The sequence below is a fragment of the Myxine glutinosa genome, chromosome 13 (assembly GCF_964187855.1).
Source record: "Myxine glutinosa chromosome 13, kmMyxGlut1.1, whole genome shotgun sequence".
NCBI classification, from domain to species: domain Eukaryota; kingdom Metazoa; phylum Chordata; class Myxini; order Myxiniformes; family Myxinidae; genus Myxine; species Myxine glutinosa.
The window spans coordinates 72,787,501-72,800,000 of NC_136273.1; the positions used below are offsets into that span (position 1 = coordinate 72,787,501).

Sequence of the window (12,500 nt, forward strand, 5' to 3'; positions counted from 1 at the left end):
ATAACAGGAGTCGTATTTGACACTATGTTTTCGTAAACAGTAGAAACATATACAAGCTTCCGCACAAGCTTGAAAACACAAGAGGAAAGAAAGTATTTCCTCTTCTGCTTTTTGCAACATGTGTCTGCACAAAGTGAAACATGGCAAGAACAGCGACAGACAGACAGATAGACAGACATAGTAAACCAGTAGTGAGAAAAGAAGTAAAAAAAAAAAAATTAATCTTTTCAATCTTTTCCTTTTCAATACAAACCTTTCCTTCGCCATTCTTTGTCTGGTTGTATGTTCAGTTTTGAGGTGGTTCCAAGAGTAGAAGAGAACACAACCAAATAAATAATGCTGTCAATAACATTATTAATATATAATAATAGGAGTAACGACAGTGACAATCAATTGTTCCCCATCTTCTTCTTCGTTCGTATGCAGCACAAGGCTGCGGGGTGGCATCATTGACCGAGGGTGCAGTTGTGCCACTGATGGAACGCCCTCTGCTGGTGAGAGGTGGAATTTGTAATTTGTTCATGGTGCCGGCGATAGCTCACCTACTCTTCTCGAAGGACACGTGGAATCTTTAGCGTCCACCAACGAATGCTGGCACACAGGACGCCAAGCTCGGCGTCCATCGAGGGACGGCACACACATTGATGAATCGCCCTGCTCGTGAATCACCGGGATGGCAGTTTTATAGCTGGGTCGGGATTGAACCCCAGGCTAGATAGCTTAGAGGTGAGCATGCGTAAGTCTAGGGCTCTAGGCCATCCTACCAGCCCTTTTCCCCCAATGAGACTTCAAAATGATAAAATAACAGTTAATAGAAATTAAAACAGAGAAAAAGCCTGTGTTGTGAAATACCTTGTCTTGTGAAGATCTACTAGAATCTCCATAACAGGAAAACTCATAAGGAAGGAAAAGGACAACATCGACAAATGTTGTAACACACAGAAAAGTACTTAATTGAATACAAATCAAATGTCATATGTGATTCGTACTTTACATCCTTTAGATGACACTTCCCATGATGAAGTCAAAGCACAAGGCCTGTTGCTCTCATTGCAGACAGGTTGTTGGCCTTTGTTTATGTTTGTTATTAACTGCCTCCCCTCTGATGTAGCTCCCTCTGCTTACTCGGTCTTCTGACCCTCCTCCCAACTCCAGGTTAAATATAAATAAAAGGAACTCTAATCCAGGAGGAGGTCATTTGGCCCATCATGTCTATGCTATATCAACACCACACTTGGCTGAACAAACACCTTTTGATTGACTTTTTGACTTTACATGTATACAATCAACCATTCATACCTCAGATACCTACCAGTCATGCCAATATCCATCTACCCTTATCTCCACTACTTCCAGGTACCTATATACATAATTACAATTTAAACTTATCTTCTGTTTCTGCTGCCACTACCTTTCCAGGGCGATCATTCCATGCATTCACATATCTCTGGGTGAAAGTCCCTTGCTTTATGACTATCCCGAACAATCCTATTCTGTATTTTAAGACCATGGCTCCTTGTCCTGTCACTGTCCATTTACTGAAAAGCACTCCTCACAGCTTAGTCTAGCTCGGCATGAATCCATCGAATCGCTCTATGTTATGCTCTCTCGATGGCAGGCATGTCCTTCCTCAGACCAAGACTACAGAATATTCAATGGGAAGCCTCACTAAATCCCTCTACGGTCTTTACACTAACTCATTTAATATATCATTTATCACCCTAAAAATACAACCTGAAACCCTGTTAGCTTTGCAGGTCTACTGCTGCCCAGCACTGTGTTGTCTGCTTACCTCCCCTATCCCCATCCCCGCTATATATTACCACCCCAGATCCTTCTCCTCTGTGACATGCTCTACGGAGCCCCCTTTTTATTTTTCCATATTTTTTTTGTATACATAGTTGAGGCCCATGGAAGCGCTATTCCTAGTACACTGCACAGATCAGGACACAACAGGATAAAAGGAACAGTTGAGAGATGGGGAAACACCAGCAGCAGAGTTTAAGGCCAAGATGGAGGCAGGCTTGGACAAACAATGGGTTTGGGGAAGAATCAGGGGCAGGAGAGGATGCATGGAGTGGACAAGATGGATTCAGAAGGATACATGAGGGGGATAAGATGGATAAGCTTGCAAAAGGAAACGCTCAGGAGGGAAAACTGGAAATTTGGAAGGAGGAGGGATTAGAATGGGGGATTAAGAAGGGTAGAAAAGATCATGATTTGGATGGGGGATGGTGGTGAACAGCTGTCGTAAAGATCTAGAGGGAAGAATGAGATGGAAGAGCATGTGATACTTGGTTCCATAGGTGGACGAAAATAAGAACAAATGAGTGGAGGTGAGCAGTAATCCTGGATTTAGGTAGTTTCACCAGAAGTGAGTTGATGGCGGACGGTGTAAGCCCTGCAGAAACCTGGGGGAGACAAAGCACGGAAAGAGCAGAGGGTGAAAGACCAGAAAGGAGGTGGTAGAAGACAGAGAGATCACCGACCTGTCTTTGATTGCGAAGTGATCGGCCCAGAGACTGAGCTTCATCGCGGGAAATTCAAATGATACTGAAGGCCTTGGTTTCCACGGCGTCAAGCTGTTCAAGATGTGAGGCAGGGGTGCCAGCCCAGAGGGGATAGCAGTACTCCATGAAGCTGAGGATAAAGGCCTTGTTGGTGGATAGGAGTTCAGGTGTGCCAAGGAAGGATTTTGTGTGATCGAAGGATGGCCAGTCAGAATCTGGCTTTGGAGTCCAAATTTGAAATGTGGTTCGTCCAAGAAAGATCATGGCTGATAGTGAGACCCAGGAGGTTGAATGACTGAAAGAGGATTGTTAAGAAAGTAGATAGGAGGGTCTGCCAGACAGTCCTTTCGGAGAGAGAGAGTGAGAGTGTGAGATTTTTCAGGATTGACAGACATATTCCAAGTATTTGACCAGCATGTGATTTTTCAAGGTCTGAAGGGAGGGAAGTGGCCGCAGCCTGTCTATTTGAAGGATGAGGGGTGTCATACATTTTTGCGTTTTATAATCCCCAGTTTCACTCCATCCTCAGCACCGTATAATTATTTATGTTAAATTGGATCTGCCAATCTTTTGCCCAGTCTATTGAAGTATCTGGACTTTCCTGAATCTGACCACCTCCTTTTCTGATAGCTACCTTACCCCCAACATTTGTGTCATCTGCAAATTTGGAAAGCAGACTCTTAATGCCGCGATCTAAATCATTGATGTAAATTATGAATGAATTGTAACGATCCTCGAACTTATCCCTGGAGTACCCACCTACTTACATCCTACCAGACAGATGTCCTCCCATTCATAGCCACTCTTTGTTTTCAATCCATTTATCTACTCCACTAGCCATTTCACAAGGCCTCATCTTAATTAGTTCTTAATTGCCATGGGCACCAAAAATAACATAGTTTTAAAAACTTATCAACCTTTTATGGCACACAGCATTTAGAATGAATGAATGATCGTTTTAGGGCTATTTTTCCCGTGAGAGTGGGGGTTAGCCTTGCGGGCCCCATGACGATCATGGTTCCCTGTTTGAGGCAATGTTTTTATGGCCGGATGCCCTTCCTGACGCCAACCCTTAGTCGCCTCTTACAATGCGCAGGGATACGTTGTACCTATTCTAAATCTGGGTGCACACCGGGATCATTCATCCCAGCAAGCTGGTACTCAATTTGCCGACCTCGGAAGGATGACAGGTTGAGTCAACCCCCCTGGCGTTAATTCAGCGATCGACCGGGATTTGAACCCAGGATCCTAGGATCCCAAGCTTGCACCCTAACCGCTAAGCCAATACCAGGCTAGCACACAGCATTTAGGTCCCGTGAAATGTGGTGAATATTCACCACATTCAGCAAGGTGAATAGGGACACAAACCGAAAAAAAGTTCAGAAACTGTTTCCGCTGAAAATTGATAACCATACTGATTTGTTGATATTTGGGTTGAAAGTGTTCTCTTGTTTTTTTAAAAAGCAACTTATAGTCCCTATTAACCCCATATATGGGTTAAATAGGAAAAAATTGGATTTTTATGGCTGTCCCCATTCACCCCGTTTTACGGGTGAATAGGGACAGTCACTAATACAAAAAATAATAATCAAGAAACAATCCTGAGTTTCCAACTTATTGCTAAATTGATAGCTCAGATGGATGCACATAATATGCACCCATAATATAAACCACGGCGCCAATGAAAAAAAATATGGGATAAAAGGTTTCTCCAAACTGTCCCTATTTCTTGATTATTGTTTTTTTGTATTAGTGACTGTCCCGATTCACCCGTAAAACGGGGTGAATAGGGACAGCCATAAAAATCCTATTTATTCCTATTTAACCCATATATGGGGTTAATAGGGACTATAAGTTGCCTTTTTTTAAAAACAAGAGAACACTTTCAACCCAAATATCAACAAATCAGTATGGTTATAAATTTTCAGCGAAAAAAGTTTCCGAACTTTTTTTCAGTTTGTGTCCCTATTCACCTTGATGTCCCTATTCACCCCATTTCAGGGTACCTTAATAATATAGAAATTTCCAACAAACAATAAAAAAATTTGTTTGCTGTCTCAAGGCTCTTCCCTCCAGGTTTTTAAGTTGGTATCTCAATGCTGTCGCATGATATCTCCAATAAACCAAGACAACCTTAATTATTTATTCTTACATTCCCCCTCTGTATTCTTCTTACTCGCTGTGCAATGCAGAATGAATACATGACTTAAAGCAAAAGCCGCTGAGTTCGTGATTTCCAGGTTGTTGTTGTGACATGACCAAAATCCCTTGCATTTAAAAGGTTAATGGCGATGCTGGTGATCCAAAGCCAGGAGACCAGGCCGCAGACAATAATGAGATCAATATAACGCCCTGGCTCGGCACATTGCAGACAGGATGCAAACCAAGGTACTCACTGTTTTGTGCAAACAATCAATTCCACAGCCTAATTGACCTCTAATAGAGCATTCAGCACCATCTGCAATCCGTGTGCTGAATAATCTATGTAACCCATTCACCACAAATAAAAGAAAGACTTGCTGCAGGTTGTGCAAGGTTCCTCCGATAAGTTATCGCCTGGAACGTGAAAGCCACACAAGGAAAGAGCTAAAACACAACAGTACACACAACTCAAGACCTTAAATCTAAAATTGGAGATCTCGCCCAGCCTCCTGGGCTGAACTTGGGAAGTTATCTGCTTTATCAGCAGAAAATCCTACATAGGGGTAGATTAATTGCAAAAAATTTAAATGCTGAATTCCCCTTGCTGGTTGCTTGTATCCATATGTTATCTGCAGTGGATGTACAGGATGTACAGGCATCTCTTGATGAATCCCACCCAATGGCTTTGTATAAATTTATAACTTATTTAGTCCACCATATTCATGGACATAACACCGCTCAAAGTGAACTAAATGACATGACAGCCCTCAGAGTTATCTAAACCACATAACATCCCTGAAAGTGATCGAAATGACAGGACATCCCAGAAGTGAGCTACATGACTATTCTAAACGATATTCGATTAAAAGAGACCATAAAACAACATATTAATATTGATGAGGTGCATTTATTCGACAAATACTGTCAGGTTTTTGTTTTTGCAAACAAGACTCACCTGTAATTCAAATTCAATTGGTCTTTTTGTTATGATGTAAGATCACAACTGAATTATTATTTGTCTTAAGAGCAGGTACAAACATCAGGGTCTGTGGTGAGAGCCAAAAACGACTATGACATAACTATACTTGTAATTCCCTTTAAGCCTCACATCAAACATTTCTTGCCATAAAGTGGTCTTCATTTGGCACCATGCGGACGCTTTCAAGATGATGTATCAAAGCCATGCTTGAACTTCTTCACTGCAGACTCTTGGTTTTAGAGAAATATCTATTTGCTGTTTGGTTGTTTTGTAGTTTTTATTTCAACACAAGTTCAATGATGTGTTTTTTTCTTGCCATAATGTTTTTATTATTGAACACTCATAAAAGAGTTATTGCACATTCGTTGTACTCTTTTTAGCACATATAAAGTGCCTTCACAAAGTAATCACACCCCTTGACTTTTCACATTTTGTTGTGTTACAACCTGAATTTCAAATGGATTAAATTAAAAAAATTTGTCACCGATCTTCACAAAACACCCCATAATGACAAAATGAAAACATGTTTTCAAATTTTTTCCCCAAATTTCTTGAAAATGAAATACTGTACAGGGATATCTAATTTATATAAGTATTCAGCCCTGAATCAATACTTTGTAGAAGCGCCTTTAGCAGCGATTACAACTTCGAGCCTTCTTGGGTATTCTATATCAGTTTTACACATCCAAATTTAGGGAGTTTCTCCCATTCTTCCTTGCAGATTTGCTCAAGCTCTGTCAAGTTGGATGGGAAGCATCGGTGAACAGCAATCTTCAAATCTTTCCACAGATTCTCAATGGGATTCAAGTCTGGGCTTTGACCGGGCCACTCAAGGACTTACACGTTCTTGTTCTGAAGCCATTCCAGTGTTGCTTTGGCTGTATGCTCGAGGGTCATTGTCTTGTTGGAACATAAATCTTCGCCGCAGTCTATGTCTTTTGCACTCTGAAGCAGGTTCTCCTCAACGATTTGCCTGTAATTGGTTCCATTCATTGTTCCTTCTATCCTTAAAAGTCTCCCAGTCCCTGCCATTGACAATCATCCCCATAGCATGATGCTGCCACAACCATGCTCCACAGTAGGGATGCTGTTAGATGGGTGATGAGCTGTAATCGGTTTCCGCCAGACATAGCGCTTTGCATTCAGGCCAAAGACTTCAATTTTCGTCTCATCCGAGCACAGAATATTTTGCCTAGTGCTCTGTCTTTCACGTGCCTTTTTGCAAAATCCAGGTGTGCTGTCATGTGCCTTTTTCTCAGAAGTGGCTTCTGTCTGGCCACTCTCCCATAAAGGCTAGATTTGTGAAGTGCTGCACAGACTGCTGTCCTTCCGGCAAGGTCTCCCATCTCAGCTGAGGAACTCTGTAGATCTGTCAGATTGGTCATTGGGTTCTTAGTCACCTCCTTGACCAAGGTCCTTCTTGTGCGGTTGCTCAGTTTGGTTGGACAGCCAGCTCTTGGAAGAGTCTGGGAAGTTCCATAATCTTTCTATTTCCTAATGATGGTGCTCACTGTGCTCTTGGGAACTTTCAACACTGTAGAAAATGTTTTATACCCTTCCGCAAGTCTAAGCGTCCTTACAATAATTCTATCTCAAAGTTCGATGGACAGTTTATTGGGCATCATGGTGGAGTTTCTGTTCTGACATGCACTGTCAAAAGTAGGATGTTATATATAAAGGCGTGCTTCTTTCTAAATCATATCTAATCAATTGAATTGGCCACAGGTGGACTCCAATCATGTTGTGGAAGCATCTCAAGGATGATCAAAGGAAATTGGATGCATCTGAGCTCAATTTAGAGTGTCATAGCAACGCGGTTGAATACTTATTGACTGAAGACATTTCAGCTTTTCCTTTTTAATTGATTTCTAAAAAAACTAAAAACTAAAATAAACTCTAAAAAGAAAATTCCACTTTGACATTATGGGGTATTATATGTAGATCAGTGACAAAAAAAATCTCAATTTCATCCATTTTAAATTCAGGCTGTAACAACAAAATATGAAAAAGTCAAGTGGTATGAATACTTTCTCAAGGCACTGTACTGTATATGTTCTGTGGTTTCATAAATCTCTTGCAATTATTTTTTTTTTTTAAAGATTTTATGTCAAAGTTGAAATTTGATTTAGCAAACTTAGCGACATTGTGGTTAGAGCGTCCCCTCTGAGTATGGGAGGTTGACATTTCAATTATGACCTTGGCCGAGTCATAGCAAAGGCTTTTTATTTTAAATGGTCTGTGCTGCTTCCTTTCTTGAAGATTATCATTTGGAGGATAGAGCACAGATGGACCCAATGGGATGCCATCCCATGTGGAGAAGCAGAAGGGTGGTTGGGGGGGTGGGGGGGGGGGGGGGGGGAGGGGTAGAGGAGGGATTCTCCTTAATTGCCACGATGACTTCGAAGATGAAAGTGGCAATCCAGAATGGCATGCAGAGGGCATCAGGAAGAATTACGTCACTTTCCCCAAGGTCACCAGTTGTGTTTGCCTGAAGTCAAGTCCGATGTTTTCTAATGTCTCTGTCTGTATGTAGTAGTAATTCCACTATGAGCCGAAGAACCTGTTAAAAAAGTCAATTCCTAATGAATGAAAATCAAAAAATGGTTGGAGTGCTACGATAATGAAAACATCTCAAAAAAGTGTTCAGGCAATTTTATATTTTTTCAACATTAAGTGACTGTTTCGGAAGCATAAATGCTGCTTGTAGGTTTGAGTCTGCCTGGAAAATGTAGTCACAGAGGTTTAAAAAAAGGAAGTGCAAAGAATTGAGCACCTACTCCAAAAAAGAAATCGTTCCTCGATAGTGAAAAAAAAGTTTCACAAAAAAAATTTTGGGTAAAAAAAAAAAGTACCTTCATCTTCCTCACCATGATTAGCGGCAAAGTCACCAGCATGTTTCTTAGGTTTCACTCCTAGAAAGGGTAAAAATAGGGCGGAAGACACGGAGGGGAAGAAAAATATTGATGTTTGCCCAAAAAAAATCAGCAGCAAGCCCAAACAAGATAGCCAAAACAAGAAAAAACAGCATTCGGCATGGCAAGAAGGGGCTGCAAGGAAAGACTTTTTTTGGAAATTTGAGAATTTCAAAAGAGCACAAGAAAGTGTGCATGCTGGTGATTCACTGAGACAAGCATAGGAATTTTGACTGTTCCGAAACCTCAAAACAAGTAAATAAAGAGGATTGAAGAAGAAAAAAAAATGAAAAGGTAATCCGATGAAACAGGAAAAAGCAAGAAGTGCAAATGATAAGAGAGGAAGGGAGGGGAAGAGAGTGAGGGGGGAGAGAGAAAGGGGGGGGGGGGGGGGAGAGAGAGAGAGAGGGAATTAGGGCCTGCAAGAGAAAAAAATTAAGGAAAATCTAACAGAGCTCGTTCATAAAAGAGGAAAGTGGAAGTTTCCGAAGAATGATAAAAGAAACACGAGAAAAAAAAAGATATATTGAAAAAGAAAAATAAGAGTAAACAATGGGACGTGTAATGAGATATCGAAAAGTGGAGAACCGTATTAATAAGAAGATAAAGAAAAGAGGAATGGCTCTCGATGAGGCAGCAATTGTGCCATGGTCGCACTTAAAAAGGTGCTTGGCACAATAAACCACACATCTAATTGCTTCCAAGGTGAGATATAAGTGCGTTTGTGCCCACGGAAGCATTTTGGAGTTATGTGTATCTGCAAGTAGGAGAAGAGAAAATACCATGGTTTTGGTTATCACATCCTGAACTTAGCATGGAACGACTTCACATTTCAAGTAATTGATGCCGTATCCACCATTTATTGCTGCATTTTATGTGACGGAATTTCCTTGTGCATTATACCCTGCCTGGGATAGCGGGACAGCCCAGGGGAATAAAGGCTCTCTGAGCTGTCAAACCTGGGTTTGAATCTAGAACCAGATACAAACTGGCATCCAGGTGTTTCACAGGCAGGGCGATTCATCAGTGTGGGTGACGTCCCTCGGATTGACGTTAAACTGGACGTCCCGTCTGCCGGCATCAACTGGTGGACGTTGATGATCCCACAGTGTCCTTTGTGAAGAGTAGGCGAGCTACATTGCCAGCACCATGAACAAATTACCAATTCCTGCTCCAACCTACAACGGGCACTGTGTCAGGGGTGAGGCCACGCTCCCAGAAATGTTGCCAACCAATCAGCCGTGCACTGCATTATGAAGAGGGGCATACCCAGGCTTGATTCTTGCTAAATATAACATGATACAATCTCCATACACATAATTTACTATCGTTATGTAACAGCTACACCGTTGAAAACTGGCGTGCACAATACCACAAACTAAACAGAATAAGAAAATTTGTTGAAAATGCCAACAGGATTAGAACATCACCAGGCAATGCCAGGTACTCCCACTAGTTAAACAATAAATGTAACCTCACCATGAAATTTTTGTGATTTTTTCTTTCTGGAATATGCCTTCAAGTTACATCAGTTTGCAAAATTTCAACTTTATCACCCATCTAGAAATCACTAAACATTTATATAAGTGAGAATAAATGGTTAGAAAGATATAACACACACACACACATACACCAACTGGGAGAAAGACAAAAGAGCAGAGAAATATAAAAAAGAGTTGGACAGATTGGGGATAGACAAATGATCCGTGGAATGGCTAAGGAGCGGTCAGATCAACTGGAACGGAGAACAAATCATTATTAATGCCTAAGACCAAGGAAACTATACCAATGGATTTAAAAAGATGGCAGGACTGAGTTAATCAGACAAGTGTAGGTTCTGCAAGGTACAAACAGAAAGCATGAGTCACCTCTTATCAGCATGTAAAAAAAACTCATGTCAGAGCAGCTGTACACCCAAAGGCACAACAAGGTATGTAGAGTAAACCACTGGCACATCTGTAGAAATATCAATATCCCAGTTTCACAAAGCTCATGGAAACATGAACCAAAAGCAATCATTGAAAACAAGGACATAATGCTCACGTATGACCTGATGATCCCATCCAGCATGAACATAGAAACCAAAGCACTGCGACCAGACATACTGTAGTACTCAGGAAGAAAAAGGAAAAGACAGCATGGCTGATTGAGATATCAGTACCCTGTGATATTGGCCTAAATAATGCAGAAATCAAGAAAATGACCAAATACCAGGACCTCAAGAATGAAGTGAAAAGATCCTGGAGGCTGAAGAGCACCGAAATGGCACCAGTGATAATTGGGGAAACGGGAATGATAAAGAAGAACCTTACAGAGATCTTAAAACCCATCCCTGAGAACATTACCACAAACGAACTCCAGTTGGAGGCTGTATGGGGATCAGTGACGATGCTGAAGATTCCTTGGAACAAAACTCTGAGAACAACACAACTTAGCCCATGAATCACAATCTTTCACCGAAGCAGGAGAGCCTTGTGTTGGCTTTACGGTTAGGGTGCTGGCTTGGGATCCTAGGATCCTGAGTTTGAATCCCGGTCGATCGTTGAATTAACGCCTGTGAGTCGACTCAGCCTGTCATCCTTCCGAGGTCGGCAAATTGAGCACCAGCTCACTGGTAATTTGGCCACTGCATCAGCGGCACAACCGCACTCCCAGAAAAATGATGCAAACCCACAGCCACAGGCTGCATACGAAACGACAACAACCGAAGTGGGGGTGGATACTTCGAGGCCACTGGTAACAGGTAATTTGGCCACTACATCAGCGGCACAACTGCACTTCCAGAAAAATGTGGATACTTCGAAGCCACTGGTAACTGGTAATTTGGCCACTACATCAGCGGCACAACTGCACTTCCAGAAAAATGATGCAAACCCGCAGCCACAGGCTGCATACGAAACAACAACAACAACCGAAGTGGGGTCGATACTTCGAGTCCAGGTAGCACTCCATTCCACCTTCTAAAACCCCACATTATGGAGATAACAACCGAGACACACACACACACACGTTTGGACAGCAGCTTCGCACCAAAGGTCCAGAAGTAGAGAGACCAAGTACAACATAAAGAAACTAGAATGGCACTTGGTAGAGCACATACCTCCACCAGGCTGAACAGTTTACATTTACGTTTACATCTCATTGTTTATGTTTATATCCCACTGATAGGCCAGATCTGCATCTGGATCTGAAACAAACTCTAAGCAATTTGGCCTTGTCAAACACCCAAGTTCCGGCCAAGTTCGTCCACAACCTTTTGAGATATCGTACTATATACTGTATCGTTTTTGGCCTTACCTCTCAATAGTGAAGAATCACTTGGAAAATTAAAAGAATTCTCGTATCCAGATCTGGAACTGCATCCAGAGCTTCAAATAAAAAAACAAATAAATTCATCCTTGTCACACACCCAACCCGTCCAACCAAGTTTCACCTGAATCCATGTCCAAGTTTTTAAGATATCCTGCTCACAGACGGAGAGACAAACAGGAGAGAAAGGATAAACTTCAGCCACCTTCAGTGGCAGAGGTAACTAGAACGGCACTCAGTAGAGCTCATACAGAACATACAGATCAGGCAGAACAGTTTATGTTTTGTATTCTACTAATTGGCTGGATCTGCATCCGGATCTGAAACAAATTCGAATCAGCTTGTTCTTGTCACCTACACAACTCATCCTCCAAGCTTTGTCATAAGTTGTCTCCAAAGTTTTGAAACACCAAGCTATTTATAACTGGGGACTATCTCTCGAAGGTGAAGAATCCTTTTTAAAATTCTAGTATCCAGATCCGGTTCTGGATCTTCACCAAAATCTAACCAATTTGTCCCTGTCTCATGTCCAATCTGACCATCAAGTTTCATCCGAATCCATCCTAACATTTTGAGATATCTTGCTCACAGACAAATGGACAGACAAACAGGGGTGAATACGTAACCTCTATTCACTTTAGGTGGTGG

General features: G+C 41.7%; 1 protein-coding gene across 2 annotated transcripts in view; it reads right to left on the reverse strand.

Annotated features, from left to right (window-relative positions):
- Positions 1–12,500, reverse strand: part of LOC137439023 (neuroligin-4, X-linked) — a 330,588-nt gene that overhangs the window by 218,182 nt on the left and 99,906 nt on the right. Inside the window, exon 3 of one of the 2 annotated variants that reach the window (XM_068134607.2) lies at positions 8,484–8,543. The exons of the other annotated variant lie outside the window; for it this stretch is intronic. Within the exon in view, the coding sequence (XP_067990708.2) occupies positions 8,484–8,543 (60 nt within the window). The remainder of the gene's footprint in view (positions 1–8,483; positions 8,544–12,500) is intronic. 2 annotated transcript variants of the gene reach the window in all.